This window comes from Corapipo altera, unplaced genomic scaffold (genome assembly GCF_003945725.1).
Source record: "Corapipo altera isolate COAL_440 unplaced genomic scaffold, ASM394572v1 1, whole genome shotgun sequence".
NCBI lineage: Eukaryota > Metazoa > Chordata > Aves > Passeriformes > Pipridae > Corapipo > Corapipo altera.
In genome coordinates this window covers 16,802,300-16,822,014 of record NW_020884873.1, presented here as the reverse complement: position 1 = coordinate 16,822,014, position 19,715 = coordinate 16,802,300, and the positions used below count along the sequence as shown (strand labels likewise).

The 19,715-nt window shown below is 42.3% G+C and overlaps 1 protein-coding gene across 5 annotated transcripts in view; it reads right to left on the bottom strand.

Annotated features, from left to right (window-relative positions):
- Nucleotides 1-14,832, bottom strand: part of CACNA1I (calcium voltage-gated channel subunit alpha1 I) — a 92,551-nt gene extending 77,719 nt beyond the window's left edge. For all 5 annotated transcript variants that reach the window (XM_027661602.1, XM_027661636.1, XM_027661620.1 and 2 more), the window contains exons 1-2: nt 14,726-14,832; nt 13,606-13,739 (exon numbers count right to left, since the gene is read on the bottom strand). In XM_027661602.1, the coding sequence (XP_027517403.1) occupies nt 13,606-13,739; nt 14,726-14,818 (227 nt within the window). In that variant the 5' untranslated portion in view covers nt 14,819-14,832. The remainder of the gene's footprint in view (nt 1-13,605; nt 13,740-14,725) is intronic.
- Nucleotides 14,833-19,715: the final 4,883 nt, after the last annotated feature.

Genomic DNA, 19,715 nt, shown 5'->3' with positions numbered 1-19,715 from the left:
CTATGGCCATATGTGGAGGTGGCGGTGGGTTGACAGAGAGTCACAGAGAGTCAAAAGGGATTATCACAAAAAGTGATAAGTCAGCAACCGGCAGCACATTTATGCCAGGAAGTTCACGTTTGCTGTGTCTGTGTCTAAAGATCTTGCAATGGTGAATCAGGTGTACTGTGCTTATTTGGACTCTCAGGCAGGCACTCAACCCTCAGTGCTTGGATCCTTATCACACCAGCAACCTGCAGAACCCCGTGTTTGCTCAGTGTGTGTAAACCAAGAGCAAGGAGCATTACAGCTAGTACAAAACGGTTGCCTCCTTTTTGAACTCCAGGAGATTTCCAGGCTCCTTGTTCTTTATAGCAGCTGAGTACCACGGGCAAAGGTAATCCCCATGTCCTGACTACCCTTCATCTAGTTCTCCCACCTTTATTGGCTGCTTAAAGCATGTCTTGTTTGTAAACACCTTAGCTTCTTTAACATCCAGGGGCAGACAGGCAAAGTCTAGGATGCGGGAGAAATTAAAAAAAAAAAAAGCCCATGCTGGTTGTGAGTCCTTTCCCTTTATCATGAGGGGGCAGGGTGGAATGCATCTCTTCTGAGGGAAACAGCACCTCATTTCTGGCACCACTAAAGTATTTTGTGGCCTCTGGTGTGGGTGGACGAGTGGAGGGACAGGTTCAGAAGCTTAAACTGTGCTAAATCAGACAGAAACTCCTGATCTGTGATGGAATTTGAGTGCTGAGCTGTCAAGATAAATGAATATATACAATAATTTACTTCTTCCCTCGCTGGAGATTTTCTTCTTTGAAACTTTTCACATGAAACTCTTCAGGAAGGAGGGGGGACTGACACGTGCGCTGTCCCGACATCACACAGCTCAAGACTGTGCATGTTGGGAAGGCTGTCAGGGTAGGAAATGGGATAGGGACACCAGCTGCATGTATGGGGTTCATCCTGCAGAAGTGGGGAGAGGCCTGGCAGGGAACATCTCCCACTCCAGCTCTGCCTCCCTCCCTACTCTCAAGGTATCCCACCTGTTCCCTACTCTCTCTCTCTACATCACTCTGATTCATACCTGCCTGCAACATTTCCACTTCGCAATTTAATCTTTCATCTTAATTTACAGTTTTGCCACTTGTCCCTTGACTTTCCTTCATATTTTTCCACTTTTCCTCATATCCTTCAATTCCCTTCCCAATCCATTATTTTCTTTTCCATCTTCATCTTTATTCTTTTTGTCCCTTTCCGTACTGATCATCTTTCTGCTCTCTCCTCCAACTTAGTCTCTGCCTTGTTGATAAACATTAGCCTACGTCCAGGTACGTCTGCTCAGCTGAGCACACAATAGACCTCGGGTTAAAGAGAGATGAGACCAAGCTAGCGTGGGGAGCAAGTGAGCAATTTATTAGCACACTGACCCTGTCCAGAAAGTATCTGGTCTCCTGTAGCTCCGCCCCATGCCAAGCCAGTGGAGCAGACGGCGAGTACACAGGGATGAGGGGGCATGCAAACCACTGGCATACAAACCTTCAGTGCTCATGAGGCCTCAACAACAGCAGAATAGCTTCATCAGCTACAGCCTAGAATTTTGCTCCTCTGTACCTGTGAGCTCAAGAGTGGGCTTGGATCTGTCTTGGCACTCAAGAAGAGCAGCGCTCACTGTCCAACAGCAGAAATGCATGGCCAGAGTGGCTCTGTGCCAGACACAGGAGAGCAGACTGACCAGCAAGATGGAGGAATAAAAACTAACGCTATTTAAAACAGAGATTATGAAAAACATGTAAGGAGTCCAGAAAATTCAGACTTTATCTTGCTGCACATGAAACCCAAGATAATGTAGTTATGCAATGCCTGGCTACCTGCTACCTCACAATTACGTTCAATGAAATCCATTATTAAAACACTTCAAACATTACCATTTACCTTTTCATATTTACATCTCCTTATACCTTTATTAAACACTCATTAACTTCCCTAATCTTAGCTTCTGAACTTCTGTTTGCTAAAAATTAGAAGCCAAGAAACAGTATTTAAATTGTATTATGGAAGCATTCATGAAAAATACCAAGGCAGTATTTTTCTTATGACACAAAGCCAATACGTTTTGTCAAATTCAAAAGCTGCCTAATTCCCCTTCTCTGATAGAAGTTTTCAATTGAAATCTAATTAACTGCAGTCTAATCAATTCATATTTCTTTGTCAAATAAATTTGAGGTTGGCACTGAAGCCAAAAACTTTAAGGCTGTGACTTCCTAGCTGTAATTTTGGACTCACTGTGAATGTCTGTGGGAAGTGAAGCTTTTCCTGCCTGTGGACTTTTATTTGGTTCTTGCATCTATGAGTATCTAATATGAACAAGGCAGAAGACTTTAATTGCTCTCTGCTCTGAATTCCTTCAGCTTTTCAGCTATGTCAGGGGTCTAAGACTGACATGCACCTATGCCATGACTAGATGGGATTTAATCAATGTCTTCTGTATACAAGAATATGCCTTTCCATCCTCATCTCCTTGATCCAGCCATCAAATTTTACAAACTAATTTCTACCACTTCAAAAAACATAGGATGCATAGGAAAAACGTAAGACTAAGTCTGTCAGTTTTCCCTATCTGAATTTTTTATTCGGATATCTATGCCAAAAGTTGGAGCTGATGTTTTTCCGTTTACCAAAATGTCCACCCCCTTGATATATGAGCCATCCTACAGCTCAAATCTCCCACCTGCAGTTTGTGGGGTGGTGGGAGACTGATTTCCTCCTAAATACTCCCACTTCTGTCATACACATCAGGATGAGATGCAGGTCTTGCTACCTTTGTTCTGGCTTCAAAGACTACGGCTACAACACAAAGAAGGAGCAAAGCCCATACTCCCAATGGTCCTGTATCTCCACTGTTACGTTATTGAGTCATTCCGATGAAAGGAAATTAAAAAGCATATGCATCACTAGATCCACACAGTCCTGGGTCCTTTGTGGCTGGAAGTGTAGCAATGTGCGGGGAACGTGGAGAGCAGGGCTGGGTGGGCTCCCACAGAAGCCCTATGAGTTGAATCTCTGGTGTTCCAAGGGAGGGCAGGCAGTAAAATCCGCTTTCTGGTGTCCACAACTGCCTGGATAGTGGAGACTATCTGCATTGGAGCAACAGCAAGGAGGCGGGAGGAAGAGCACAGAGCTGAAGAGGTAGAGCATGGGGCATGTGTGACATTCAAGACACTTCCAGTCATCGCTTGCTAAGGTTGGATATGCCCGAGCTTGTACACAAGGAGAGCAGGGCACGAATCCAATCTCTTGTAAACCCATCTGGACATTTTAAAAGCAGAGCCAGGAGATTTTGATGAGGCCTGCCCAGATGTTGGGCAAGAGAGGAGGGCTACTGCTTCCACTCAGAGTCTGCAGCTACAGGATGCACACATACTAGTGGATGCAAACTTGCCTGCCCAGTAGGACCTATTTTTTTAAGATTGCTGCACCATGTCTGCCCTTCTCCTTTCCAACCACAGCCACATCCTCACTTTTCTTAAAGGTCCTGGGGGCTATGGTAAAAGTTAGACTCTTTCTAGGTGTCCCTTTTCCCCTGGTCAGTTTTGAGTCGTGGTCCGTACTCTCATTGCCTTTACTTGCTTGCAGCTGCAAGACAGCACAACATGTCCTGGTACACTGGGAATGGGCAGTGGCAAGACTGCATGGACTGTGCTAAGCACATGAAGCCCTCAAGTCACATCAGGGCTGCAGTCATTCATGGATGACTCCTTAAAAGCGTTGTCTTCATGGATGCTCTGACTCCCAACTAGTGGGTTATTTGGACCTGATTTTTTGCTATATGGACATTGGTTGCTCCATGGTGCAGGAGGCATAGGGCTACCAGGCAGTCCCAAGTACTGACCCTGCTATCAGATCACTTGACATATACTTGAAGAGCAAACTGTGCATTTGCACCCATTTTGCACAGTTTGGTGCCTCTGGGGCCAGGCTTCAAAATCCATCCTCAACAGCTGATTCGAACTCCTTTCAACACCTACCATAGAAAGAACAAAATAACATCATATGGGGTGTGGCCAGACATTACACAGTAGGTCTCCAAATTGCTCTGCAAACCACAGTATACTAAGTTAAGTAGTCCTGCTTATCTCTTTTAAATTTAGAGCTCATTACGCTGCAAAATGACAACTCTCTGCTGACATAAAAGCTGAAAGATAAGTGAAGAAAAAAAAAATCCCTTGCTAGTAAAACAAGGACTGCAAAAATTATACCCTTTTTTCCCCTTTATAAAAAATAATAATAATAAAGAGAGTATAATTCTGTTAGTAAAAAGACATTTCCTCAGGGAATGTTAGATCAATTGCTAATTACACAGTCAGCTCCAGAGCTGTGATGCTCTGTATTCTTAAAAAAAATAACCTGCAACTGTCCCCCCCTCCAGTACAAAATATATTTTTTTTTACTTTTTTTTTTTTTTTTATTTATTGCTGTGCAAGCAAAAGCTGCTGAAAGCTTCCAGAGCCTGTGAGCCTGGTCCCTTGCTGCCTGGAATGTGATTATTTCACACCCTGGAACACTCAGATTTCTCTCCAAACTGTGTACTAGGAGAAAATGTCAGAGTTTCTTAATAGTTTCAGAGACATGATACAAAAAGACATAAGCAGGTTTTCACACTGTGATAAGAAAGCCAGAAGGAGTCGCTGAGCTCAGATGACTGAATACGAATGATGGGGCCTCACTTTTAAAAATCAAGAGTCAGAACACAGGCTCTGAGCTCTGTATTTCACTGCTTAGAGAAGGGAAAAAAAAGAAAAAAAAAGGAAAAAAAAGAGTGTCTGCATTTGGTCCTGCGAGCCTGCTGGTTTTGCTTTGTTCTTCTGGGATTCAGGCTTTTGGGGGTTTTTTATGTGTGTTTTGTTTTTTTTTAAATAAACCTAACATTCACAGAGTAGGGAATTAGCTTTTAGGAAGGCAAAAAAAATCAGAGGCAATAATTGAGAACTACACATTACACAGAGAGGGTACCACTGCCTCCTTCTTTTCTGGTATGATTCATTTCATTTTGATGACTGCTTTCATTTCAATATGTTGCACATTTAGCAATAGTTTTACTAGGAGAAAGCAAATGAAATAATTAGTATCATTAAGGATGGAAAAAAGAGTGCATGTTGGAGGGAAGGGCTGTTCTACTGATATTTCTACCCTTGGTTAAGATGCTCTTTAGCCTGCTGCTTGCTGATTTCCATCTTTATCTGATCACTACTTGAAACACCTAATTGCTATATTTATTATAGTTTTCTTTAACTTGCCATAATTTTATAGAAACTTTTATTTGGCGAAGAGTGTTAGCTAACTAAGATTTTCTGTGCATTCTGCTGTTTACACTGCTGCTAATAAGTATTTAATGATCTGAGATTTTGAAGTCATAACTATGCAAATTCTGGTCAGGTCCCTGAAGAACCATAGTTAATTAAAAGCAGAGAAAAAGCAGAAGATTAGCAACACACTTCCCTATCTTGTGAGATTAAGGCCAATCAGTGTGTTTCAGGCTAAGCGGCATCTTCCCAGCATGGAAGGGCACCACACAGAGACAATTTTGTTTCCTGAGAACAGGTGGACATTGAAGGCTTGGAGGCTGGTACCTCACATCATTCAGAGATCTCCCTTTCCTGGACTGAAATGTGGAGGATGAACTTGGAGCCATAAGCGCTTTCCATGTAAGGACACAGTTGGTGTTCAGAGGTACACACAGTGATGCTGCACAGATTTGAAAAGAGCTTGGATGGGTGAATTTGGGGAGCATCATCACTGCAAGTTTATGGAAAGGATGCATTACCTAAGGAATTATGGGAAGCAGAAATCAAGGACAGTAGATAACTATCAGAAAAAGAAAATAAAAATAATACCTCAGTTAATATCAATACTTTCCAGGCTCCCAGTGTGGAAGCTGCATAAAGCACTCCTGAAGAAGCAACAAACCAAAAGGTAGAGGGAGTGAGAAGAAATGTTCTGCTCAGTCTAAGGGACTATCAGGTTTGCCTGAGATCTTCAGCTGTATAAAGATGCCAGAAAATCCTCTCTGAACGCTGCGTAACTACTCAGAAAGGATGCTTTGGAAAAGAAATGAAGGTATCAGGAGAGCTGTGCTGCCATATTGTAAGTGATGCGAAATTTAAAAAGCAAATTTAGGAAGGTTTTCCAGACCGGAAGGACGGCATTTAATCATGATGATGTGTTTTGAAACTAATTGTTTTTCTTATCATGGCAGATATGCTACACATTATAGACTTAGATATATGTCCATTTCTGAAGAAGATGGACGAGAAATATTCAACTGAGCTCCTTAGTGGCACATTCTGGACAACAGGCAAAAAAGGTGATGGAGAAATCTGGTGATAAACTGATGGCTTGACCAGTCACATAGGGCATGAGACTTGCAAAGCACTGGGCTAATCCTGTGCAGAAATATTAACCAGCATTTCATTAGAAGAATGATTAGGTTTTGGAGAACTGAGAGAGAGACACCAGTCAGGAGATTGTTAAATGAAAGAACAAAAGGGAAAGTGATGAAATTAGGAAAAAAAGTTGGTTCTACAGAACCTTCATATCAAGAACAAAACTAATCAAGGCACTAAAAGATGTAAAGAGGAGAAAAATAGTATGATCTATACACCAGTGCCAGGGGCCCGAGTAATAAAGAGAATAAGAACTGCCCATTTTATGAACATAAACAGCCTAAATGACATTAGGATAGCCTGCTGGGAAAATCTACATGAAAGGAATATTAAAATCAAGGATTTTAACCTAGCTAGGGAGGCTCAAGTGGACAGAAAGGGTGGGGGAGTAACATACTCTGTCAAAAATGGCATTTTCTAGTACAGAATCAGTGACAATTTGGAAATGAGTACTTATGGATTAATTTTCTGCCATATAAAGTACAGAATTACTCCTGGCTGAGAAACAGAGCCTCATAAAATTCAACAGATGAATGAAAGGTCCTGCATCTGTGCTGGACTGACCCGCTGGCCAAGGACTGTTGGATAGTGGTGCTGCTGAAAAGGACCTGTTAGATCTGGGGGACAGCAGGTGACACACAGTCCGTGCAAGGGGGGCTGATGATATACCAAGCTGCACCAACTGGAGTGCAGCTGATAGATGAGGGAGGGATTATCCCCTTTACTTTGCACTTGGTAGACCACATCTAGAATAGCGCGCTCACTTTTGGCCCTCCAACAAAGAAAGGTGTTGATAAACTGGAGCAAGTTCAGTGGAGAGTCACCGAGGTGCTCAAGCGTTGGACCATTTGGTTGGTAAGGAGACGTTGAAGGATGGGGGTTTGTTCAACTTGGAGAGGAGATGATTTTGATGGGACTTAACAGCAGTTCCTTGATACCTGTTAGACAGTCACTAAGGAGATTAAGCCAGAATCTTCACAGTGTTACATGGCAGGAGAACAAGACACAACAGACATAAATCCAAAGAGGGAAAGGAGGTTCAGACTACTTACAAGATACATCAACAGTGGGGTTGGGGTGAGAAAGATGGGGCAATCTCCATCTGTGGTGGTTTTCAAGACTTGACTGGACAACTCTGAGCAACAACTTGAGTTTGCTGTTGACCCTCCTTTAAACAAGAAGATTGGACTCATGACTCCACAAGGTCCTTTCCAACCCTGATTACCTATGATCCTCTGAATGCAATTAGGTATGTCCAGATCACACTGAAAAACAGACTGACTAGCTTCTCTTGATATTGGTCTATAAATCATAGAAGAAAAGCATTCTCTTCATCTATCTCTAAGAGCTGAATTTGGGCAATGCACTGGGGGTGTCTAAATCTCATTGCGAGTTCCCAGCCTTACAACTCACAGACAACTGCATTCAAGGATGGAAGATATAGAGATTGTCTTTTAAGTGCTTTCGTTTTAACAAACAAATTATTAAAGAACTTAAACACTTGATTACATATGTTATGTACAAATCAAGTAAGATCATCAAAATACTAGATATATTCTGTGGATTAGACATCATATTCATGAAATTGAAACAACACAGAAACAGCCCTAGAAACATGGAATCATTTAGGTTGGTTAAAAACTTTAAGATCGTTGAGTCCAACCGTTAATCCAACGCTGCCAAGTCCACCATTACATCACAAGCCAGTCACATCTACACATCTTTTAAATACGTCCAGGCATCAAACTGGACAGACTTCAATTCATGACATGTGCATGACAGTCAAGCAGTGTTTAGGAATATTTATCAGGTATCCAAGAAGCTTCAACAGAGACAAGAAAGGTGAACAGGCTAAAAAGACAGTACAACATAAGGGAAAACAAAAGCAGCAACGTAATAGCAGGAGAAGGGAAGTTAATACCAATGAATATAAATTAGGAGATAGAAATTGTAGAAAAATTGTAATAGAACTGAATGAGCACATAAAACTGTACAAGTTAATCCCTGGAACAAGAAAACAGAATTGTCATGAACAGTGCAAAAAAGCAGAAAATGTCAATTAAAAAAAAGTTCTGTGGGGAAGGTCAGATGAAATATGTACACCATAGATCATAATGAGCTAATTTCAGCTCCAGCTGTGAACAAATATTTTAGGCTGTACCTAAATAGAGACATTGTAAGATAAGCAAGCCTGGAGAATTTGTTTGCGAAAGTTTTTTTAAAAAAGGCCAGAAAAGATCTGGACCAGTACTGATGATTTTTGATTAGACTCAGAAAACTGGGAAAGCATCCAAGGGTTGAAGGAATTCTAATGTTGCACCAGTACACAGTGATCTCAATAGGCTGACTGGACTGATGCTCATCACAATACAGTAATAAAATCACCAAAATGTTGCTTTGATAGATTATGGATTAAAAGTAGATAATAAAATTAACCATAATCAACACAAGTTTTAGGAAAAATAGGCATCAAACTAATATGTTATCTTTTTTTTTACGAGATTACAAGTCTAGTTCACACGAGTAATTATGTTGATATGGCCAGAATGATGTGAAATCATCATGACATACATTAGCTGGAGACAAAAACCTGGCTAAGTAATGAACCCCACATGCAACACTAAATGGGAACTCATTTGTGCGCAGATGTACTTCTGTAATGCACAATTCTTGCCACTCTGTTCTTTATTTATTTATCACAACCTGACAGAAAACTAAAAAAAGTCACTGATGGATTTTGCAGTTGAAGTATATTTTTGGGAGAAAAGAAATGAAGAGGACAAGTCGGTGATAGAAAAGCATGAACTGCTTTGGAAATGCAAATAATACGCATTCCAGTATTCCAGTGCAAAAAAATGAAACCAACATATATCTGGGGACAAAGTTTCCTGTTCCTACTAATTGGAAGGTTTTTTTCTCTCTTCAGAAGAGGAGACAGGAAAAAAAACCCAACGAATAAAGCTTGAGCCAATGAAGAAAGCAGTTGAATTAATTGATAGGGAGATGCCATAAATGACTGGATGGGATACCGCAATACTTGGCTGTAGGAACCAGGAAATTTCAGGCTGGAATAGAGAGACGATATTACCGCCAAAGGCAGTGGAGCAGTTACACAGAGTACTGTGTCTTGTTCTGTGTCTTGTTTTAAAAGCTGCTTAAGAACACTGAAAAAAATATCTCAAAATGCCAGGATATCCAACATACCATTCCTCTCATCAGAGGCAAGGTCAGGTTGGGATTTGACCGCAGCATGAAATCTACATGGCAAACTCCACAGCGATAATGGAGAGAGGTAAAGACAGGGCATTCTCTGAAAGGTAGACCAGCCTCTCCTTAGCCATTGGACTCTAAGCAACAAGTAGTTAAGGAAAGATTTTGGGCCTATTTTGGGGACACACTCGTAATCATAGTCATACCCTCTAGCAGTGTAGTGAAGTCCTCTCCCCCTTAAACTACCTATGTACCTACCTACCTATTTACACAAGTAAATTGTATACCAGGACATGTTCCAGGAATGCCACAGAAGAGGGTAAAGACAGGCAAAATTCCCACCATAGATGGTTAATTACAGCACTTGGCTCATGAGAGGCAGAACAACCACTCCCTCTGTGGAACTCATGCCCTCAAGGTCAGGGGGACACTCAGGCCAGTGACATAAAGGGATGATGTCTCCCTTCCTAGAGGAACAGTAGCATCATTTCCAATCACACCTGAACACAACTGTCTCACAGAAGGGTGAGTAGGAGAAATTGCTCACTCTTTTATTGCTGGAGAACTGCCTGGTTTAAAAAGTTGATGAGTATGGGTCCAAAAATAAGTGACTCTTCCCTTAAATTCACACACATATAGACTCTGGCTGACATTTCCAATGTGATTAGTGTTCACATTATCTCAACTTTCAACACGTAGCAGACTCTCAACTTTAGGAAGCTGCCCTCTGAAGTTGCCTGAGATCAAGCTCTTCAAATGCACCCATCACTGTGGGAAACAAATGATGACAGACAAGACCTAATCACAAACGCAGGGGAAGAGGGACTCCCACCAGGACAGCTGGTGATGAGCACAGTCTTCTTGAAATGCCTGGGAACTTGCAACCTCCTGTCACCAACAAGCAGTTGGAACTGGAGTATTGACAAGCTGAATCTGCAGCCCTGGTTGTTTGTGCACACAAGGGCATTGGCATTCTTCAAACCAAATTGCCTTGCATGGTTTTAGGAGTTCTGAGAGGAACAATGAGGTAGAGTGTTGACTTACAACTGTTGTTTTGGGTTTTTTCTAACCCTTAGTTAAAAAACGTGTTGAAGGCGGTTGGGGGAAGGAGTGTTTGAGAGTGGAGAAAGTTCTGGTGATGTCATCTCCTATTGCCATGGAAACTGAACAGTTTTAGCGACAATGGAGTCTTCCTCCTTGAGCTTCTGGGTTGCGTGGGGAGCAGGGGCAAGCAGGGCAGGGGCACATGAGGGAATTCAGCTAACTACAACTATAGCTTTTGGCTTTACAAGGAAGTGAGGAAAAAACTACAAATTATTGCCTGAATACATTGCTTATGTAACCAAAACACCGTCTTGGGCAATAGCAGCAAATTGTTGTTATGCTCTTTGATAAAACCTGCTGTCGTGCAGCGAGCCAGAGGGAGATATCTCAGCTGCCCAGGAATGGCCAGCAGAATGGTCCCTTGCCTGCACTTCACTTTTCCATGCTACAGCTTATTCTTCCAGCCTTTGCTGCCTTGGTGTTCATTTGGAAAGGGAGAATCGAGAAGAATGGCTTGGCAAGTACAGTCCTTGTTCTTGAAACTGAGAGAAGCTGTGTGTACTCTAGGCCGGGCATTACTTCCCAACACCACGGACATTTTCTTAAGAGTGAAGTTTATCACCTCCCTTGCAGAAAATGAGAATCTAGGACCACGAAAAGGATAAAGCTCTTAGAGAAAACTGATTAGCCTCTGATCAAGATCTAGCTCATGGGCATGGAGAAAACGTATAAGACCTAATGCAGGCTGTCCTCTCTGAGTCAGAACGCTAAGGCAGCATCTGGACCAGAGTAAGTTGAAGCCATGATCCAGGTGCGGAATCAATAAGGATAAAGCTTGGGGCTTACATTTCAAGTTAAATAAAAGCCTAGAGTACATAAGGGCAAGTTTAAGCCTTGGATTTGATTTAAACAGTGCAGACAATTTTAATGAATTTCAAAGAATAATGAATTAATAACCACAAGCTTTTTTAACTCAAAATACATTATATAGTCATTAGTTCTATATAACTAAATGGAAAAATCTTTCTTTAGCAGAAGTCTTTTGAGATCAGATATTCTAATGAGATTACTATCATTTCAGCCTGACACCTCATGAGGACAATTGTATAGATATCAGGAAACAAATTTCTTTCCGTTTTGGACCTGAAATGAAAAGTCCTCCACACTGATTATTTTATATCTAAGGAGTTGATACTAAGTCTCTTTAGCATTGAAAGGAGTTCAGATATGAGCTTTTTTTTCTAGTACTGCTATCAGATGCACAAAAGAACCTCTCTCTCCTCAAAATTCTGCCAGCAGTGACAACTGAAGGAAATATGTAAATCAAGTATTCTCCCTTCTTGTCTATATAGTGTGGATTTCACTTATTTTCTGCATGAAGTACTTGAGCTCACCCTCTTTCATTTAACATTGCCCCACTGATTTCATCATCTCTTCAGATAGCATCACTCACATACCATGCTTGCAGAGACACCAGGCAGAGCAAGACCTTGAGTTCCCAAGCCTTTTACTTCATATGCTGGTGCTCCTGTGCCCACCTAGAGCAGAGTCTTTCTCCCAACACACCGCAGCATATCACCCACACAGAGGAGCACCATGGGCTCCAATGTCCCCTTTTCAAGCATACCAGTTCTTCCCTTTCTTCCTCAAAGGCTGCTCTGCTAGGATCTTGCTTTCACTGCATCCAGTTTCCAGCAATTTTGCCACCAGGAGTTCAGACTAGAACATACAATGATCTGGCTTTTCTCATTGCCATGAGCTTTAACTTTAGCTCACAGTCCTCGTGTCAGGCCATTTAAAATCAGACGCTAATCACAGCAGGCTCAGCCACAAGAAAGGTCTTCCTATCTCACACATATTGTGTTAATTCAGAAAAGACTACAGCTTTCATCTACCTGTCCTCCTTTCATGCACTACCTGGCCAAGAATCAGCCTTCAAACTTTTACAACTGCACTGAGTTTGAAACTCTCTACTCCTCCCAGAAGCAAACAATTATAAGCCCCTCTAGAGAGAATGACTTTCAAGCTTTGCTGTAGAAGAACTGTGTCAAAAGCAAATATAAAGACAGTGCTGCTCCACACCACAGGGGAAAACTCTGCAAAGTGAGCTCGAAATCACTGCTAGCTCAGTCAGCAATACTTGCACTTCCAGACAAAGGTGGATGCTAGTAATTCCTCACTGGGAGGAAGAGAAAAGTGAGGGTTTCTCTCTAAAAGATATTTGCTTTTTTACAGTGAGAACAGCAATATTACATATTTATTTCTGACCTTTTTTTTTATTGTTATTATATAACAAGACATTCTAATTGAAAATTATAATTCCAAAAAAGCACATCCCACTGGTATCAGAAATGGACATTTTACTGTGATTCAGAAGGCAAATCCTGATAGACTTTCCACTTCATATGTGCAGAGGGGCAAATCAGAGCTTCACCATAGCAACTTTCTTGTGAAAAGCACTCTAATGTCAGCTTGTCCTGATAGTAGTGTGGATAACCCTGGTGCAGTACAAAGGCAAAAAGCCCATAGTAACAAAAATTACATTCCTACCTTTGAAACACTGCTGCTGGAAACAGAAACATTAGCTTCAGTTTGGTTCTGGTAAAGGTTACACCTCTTCTACTCAGACAATTTAAAAACAAAAAAAAAAAAACCAGAAAAGTTTCTGGGTTAGCTCTTCAGCTGGTACAAATTAACACCCTCTGCTGAAGTTGTGCTAGACAGATGGCTTCACATCAGCTGGGGAGCTAAGCTACCTTGTCTACTCTTTCTTCCATAGACTGCTAACCCCAGCATGCCTGATTTCAGTTCGGCAGATGTACTGGAGTAGCACCAGAGTAGAAACTTCCCTTCAGTTACATCATTTCTGTTCTATGCAAGAATCTAGTAAACACAGAACAAATAACCCCAGAAACTATCAACCTACCCAGCCATGACAATGAAGAAATCCAGGCGGTTCCAGGTATCTCCAAGGTAACACTTCTTGCCGAAGATCCCCAGGGCAACCATCTTTAAGACCATTTCCATGGCAAAGAAGATGAAGATGAAATCATCAAATACCTGCCAAACAGAAACCCAAGAGCACATCTGAGAAGCGTTCCCAACCTTGAACTTTAAAACCCAGAATGCACATAAATACAAATTTAAGTACTTCTGAAAATGAGTTAGAAGGGCTGGAAAAGCTTCTACCATGCAGCCCTGGCATCACAGCTTCCTGCTGCTCAAGTTTGCAGAAGGTTTCTGTGGCTTCTTTTTCCCCTATAGGTGAAATAATTGATGCAGACTCAGAGATTCCTTAAACAGACTTGAAAGGAGGTGTTGGTTCAGCACCAACAGGTCCAAATCGAGCCAGGAAAACACTGTTCTTCTGAGGTCCCCCAGGATGGGCTCCTCATCACCCTGCTGCAAATAGCTGAGCTGAGGACATAGTGCAGCTTCATGCAAAGTTTGAACAGCACATACTAATCACAGATAAAAGCTTCAGATATCTGAAGGTCTTAGCCACAACAATACTACGAATGACACCCTTTGCTGTCACCTTCTCTTTAGGGAAGCAGCAAGCACAGCTAGCTGGATGTACTCATGGACCTTCTAAGCATTCCTCTTATTTCCTCTTCCTTTGAGCATCCTAAATGCCACAGTACTTGTTGAATCAGTAATACTCTTGGCTCCTCAACAGAGCAGTGAATGCAATGGGGGCTGCTGTTCTCTCCTGCCTGCCTCTTGCTGGCTGAACTCTGAGCTATATATCTTGTAACTGCCTACATCAGGAAACTCCTGCTTACGTGCAGGATCCGGAGGATTAGCAGCTGTTCTGTATTGCATGGTCACAGGTAGACTTCATTCATTCTCTTTCTCGCCCCATTCCTCTCCTCAAAGCAAGCTTTTGTCACTTTACAACAGGATAGCTTACTACCAGGGACAATCTTGGCAATCTTACTGCCAGCCTCTCTGGGAAGGTATTGCCCACACGCTGAAGGAAAGCATGCGTGAAAATTTGTGACTTGGACAGAAGCACCATCACAACAAGAAGGAAGACCGCTTACCTGCAAGATTTTACACCTGTCAGAAAGGCAGTCCATATCCTCACATGGCTGGTACATTCCCAGGGTAACGCAGTTTAGCAAAATCACCATCATGCTGACACACTCGAACCAGGTGGAAAAGAGTCAAGGAAAACTGCAAAAGCATCATGACTGAGACAAGCTTGCTCTAGGCTTGGGGTAGCAAAATGGGAAGATTAAGGGAAAGAAGTACTGGAAGGCTGATTCATTACATTCTTACATTTTCCCCCCCTCAGTTCATCCCTACTCCACTCCTTGATTAAGCCAAAATTCTTTTAAAAAAGGGAAAGTAGAGGTAGCACAGAAGACCTAAGGCATTTATACAAGTCGAATTATTGCTATGCTTAAACAGATGCTTGCTTCTCTCCAGTTGGTTTGCTGAGCCTCTCCCCTCATTGGTTTACTGAATTTTCCAAATACGTGGAAGAGACTTTCCATGGTGACCTGTACCAAAATGCATCAAAGACCTTTAAGATCTAGGGATCTAAATCAAAATGGATAGACTGATGTCTGTTTAATCCTGGTGATTATTACCCTTCTGGGAAGCAGGTACAACACAAAGCTAGAAGTCTCCCTCTAAGAAGAACCTGGGGGTAAAGAGTTTCCAATGCTCCATCTGGTTATTCTGCTTCCAGCAGTAACCTACTATGGATAAAACTCCACGATGTGCCTAAGTTATTTAGTAACTATGGGGAGAAATTGTGTTTCTGACCCCAGCTGGTGATCTATTTATGGCCTACAGCATGAGGATTGATAGTCCTTATAATTGTTTTCTCAGCTACAGTTGTGTCCCTGCAGATGCTTTGCTTATTCATTTGAATCCTTTGTTGATAATCTTGCTAAAATATCTGCTTCGATAATAGTTGGCAGCCCTGAGCTACATTGGCTAATTATACTTTACATTAAAAATTGTTACCTCCTATTTATTTTTAATTTGTTGCCTTTTAATTTCATCAAGTGCTACTTCATTTATATATTAGAGAAGAGGATAAAAATGGTGTATTTGTCTGACCTTTTGTGTGCTTTCCACACCCTCTATCTGCCCTCTCTTTACCATTCCTCCTCCTTAAGACTGAAGGAGTCTTAAGGTCTGATAGACACTTGTCCAAGAACTCATTTACAGATTTTCAGCTCTGAAAGTGGGTGCGTTTCTGTGATACTTTTCCAGTGTTCCCCCTGTAAAGTGGTGATGCAGAGCTAATGAGAGTAGACCTCCAACCTCTGGCAGAACCATCATTCTTGGATATTTTATATACCTCACAGCAATATATCTGCCCAGTTTCCACTGTCAGAAAACTTTCTATCTTTTTTCAATAATGAAATCCATGAAATTATCCACTTAAAATACAATCTGCTGAGCACATCCTTTTTCAGTCCTTGCAGTACTGCATCTAAAAACAGTAGCCTGTATCTTTGATCCCTTCTGAAAGACATTCAACAACTATGGTTTGTTCTGAGCAAGTCTTCTATGCTCGTTCTCTGACAGTGATTTATGACTAACCTGTACAATCTGATCAAGAAGATTATTAATTCTTTCTCTTCTCCCCCAGCTGTTTTTCGGTGAGCTACATTCAGTTGCAAAATCAGACAAGAGCAGGGCACTAGTTCTACCGTGCCAATTATGCCATAAGGTGATTTCAAGAATGTGTTATCACTATACCTCCCAAAGTTTATCCCAAGTGCTGCACAAAGCAATGCACACGGAGGCCACCCTTGATGTAGGCTGGCTTCAAACCCAGAAACCTTTTCTGAGAGGACTGTGCCAAAAGGGGGGCAAAAATAAAGTATTTGTCCTCAGGGGTCTATACAACACAACTTCAGCTTTTCACCTTCTCTCTCTTCCAAGTTTCTTTAATGATCTGATCCAAAGTCCAGGAAAACAATTTGAGAGGTTTCCATTAGCTCACACAGGCTTTTCAGATAAGACTGCAATTCTCCTCTGGACTCTTCAAAATCTATTTGGCATCATCATTCACAGAATTACAGAACCACAGAATGGCTGAGGTTGGAAAGGCCTCTGGAGGTTATTTTGTCCAACTCCCCTGCTCAAAGTAACATCAACTACAGCAGATTGGTCAAGGTCACATATAGTTGGGGCTTGAATATCTTCAAGTATGGAAGCACCAGAACCTCTCTGGGCAACCTGCTCCAGCATTTGAGTATTTACTCATAGAAAAAGTGTTTTCTTATGTTTAAATAGGATAGCCCACTATTCAGGCTGTGCCCATTGCTTCTTGCCCTGTTACTGGGCAAAACTGATCAGTCTCTGTCCTTTACTCCTCCCATCAGGTATTGATACACATGGATAAGATCTCCCTGAGCCCTCTCTCCACCAGGCTGAGCAGTTCCAGCTCTATCAGTCTCTCCCTTTTTCAGGAGATGCTTTGGCAGTTACTGGAAAGGCAGCACCAGTGAAGTGCTGGTGAAGGGAGCAGTGCTGAAGGACATTCTGCAAGGGGCCAAGAGTGTCAGAGTGGGCTGAGCCAGTGGTTGCAAAAGTCTTTCTCCCTAGTCATAAGGAAGTCAAAAAATGTATGGACAAAACCAGGGCTTTAGAACAGCCCTGGATGAAACTAATACATAAAAAAGCAGAAAGGAGGAATTGTTTTAACAGCCTGAGTGTTTTTTTTATTCTTCAAAAAACATGACACAAGAGAACTGAAGGCAAAGAGTACTACTGACTGCAGCCAAACTCAGAAAATTCAGGCAAAGGGGCTGAAGTCAGGAGTTTTTATTTAATGCAGATCTACATGTCTATGCACATGCTTTGGCAGCAGCACTGTATGGATGGTGAGGATGGTCCCGTGCCCCTCTCCCACCTCACCCCAAGAACATGCAGACCAGGGCAGAGTGCCTTTGGGCAGCTAGCAAAACCCCAAAGCACAAGATCTGACCAGTCATAACAAGTGCTCCCAAAAAGGCTGAAACTTGGGCCAGATGTGCAAGGCCCTCATCTTCTTGTTAAAAAAGCTGTGGCCATCTATACAATTTCTTCTTCCCTGCCTTTTGGATATCAGCTCTCAAAGTTTGCCAGTATTGTCTATGCCTCCCAAGGACGGTGCTGGATTGCTGGCCATTCCCAGGCTATCAAAGTGATATTACAAAAAGCCACTGCCTCACTGCTTTCCTTTTGGAGCAGTTGGGAACCTTGAAAAAACACATCCAACCTGCAGCAGAAAGGAAGAAAGTACAAGGAGAAAACCTGAGCATCTCCTGCCCCAAGTCAAGAGGGGTTGCTGCCTGCTTGGGTTGGTTGATGGGGTAATTAGAAGTACCTGCTTCCTTCAATCCTTCACTGCTCTCAACCATAGCTACTGCCTCCTGTCACCACAGCAACAGCCTGCAGCCAGGTTTATCATCTTTCTCTTGGTGATGCCTCCCCTTTCCCACATCCCTCACCCCCCTCCTTTTCCCGTGCCTGAGCCTATAATTAATTGCAGCTGCTGACAAAACCAGTCTTCATAATCTGCATCATTCAATCAGAAGTTTCATTATTAATTAACTTCTTTCAAAGTTTAAATCTACTAATTACAAGCAAACCCATGCACATGTTCTCGCCACCCCAGCCCTTCCTCACTGCTGTTCTCCCTTCCCACAGCGTCACTCCCAGTATCTTTCCCCGTGAAATTTGAGGCCTCCAGCAGGTTTTAAAAACTAAAAGAAGACACACTCAATTTCTGCCCATTCTGATCAGCTCCTCTCCTTGGCCACCAGAAGGTGCCTCAGAGGAAGGTACCAGAAAACCTGCAGCATTCTGCTATGTTATAACTTACCCTTAAAGGAAGTATTTTCCCCTAACAGTGACAGTTCACAGTTGATTCAAGCCCTTTCAGATAAAAGGGTCATGGCCCTCATTTGAAAAAGAGAAAAACAATAAAAAGGATTTCCTGACTCCTTTAACCATGGACTATTCTCACTGTGCACATAAATATCTCTGCCTTGTAAAAGTCCTGTTAAGCTCTTGGTTTCAGTACTGTCTTGTGACATCAAGATCCATATCTAGGTTAACTGTATTTTGACTAAAACACTTGTACTGGTTCTGTAGTTGGTGCCTGCCAGTGGCAACAACACTTTTCTTTGCTGCTGGGTGCCATCCCTGTCCTGCACCCTGAGCAGGACCTCACCTGAGCAGCTGCTGGCCAGACCACCATGTCTTCCAATGGATAGGGCAAGCCTGGGATAGAGAGACTCAAGAGGGATATGCATCACCAGCACACACCAGGAGAGACCCTTAATCTACTCCAAACCATCCGGCACATGCCAAAAACCACAAGTTACAAGACAGTTAAGGTGTTTCTGAGAGCTGGACGTATTGTGGTAGTGCTTGATAACATGACTATATATAATGGAAGACGATGTTAGAAACAGATGATAGGAGACAGGCAAAGCTTTTGGGCTCGATTCCTGAATGACAAATAGCAGAAGCAATGTCTGCTATGTTGGAGCTGTAAATAGCTTGCACTTAAAAAACTGAGTACAACAACATTCTTGGGATTGGCCTTAATCTCTATTTTCTATCACTGACAAAAATACAACAGAGCAAAATAAAATAGTACTTTTGGGTCCCCTCTGCTCTTTCTCTATCATCAGCTGAACAGTAAGAGTACAAGCAGGCACAAAGAGCTCCCTACTGGCTGGCCATCCTGAAACCACAGAAAATATATAAGCTTTACAAACATGACAATCCCTCAGTCTTTCCTGTTGCTACCCACAAACCACTCCTAGGGTCCTTGTACCAGTTAAGATCCTGAATATCTCAGACCTGGTTCAGCTGCAGTAGAAATGCCTGAGAAGAAAGCACTTACAGCGAAGCAGAAAAGCCAGCCCTGTGGTATGGCTAATCACGGTAGAACCCGTTCCTACCCCAAAATGGAGAGAAGAACAGTTCAGTCACTGCAGTGGAAATGTGAAGCCCCGTGCAATGCATTCCAAACACCAGCCAGCCATCATACAACTCCTTGTGGCCTCCTGC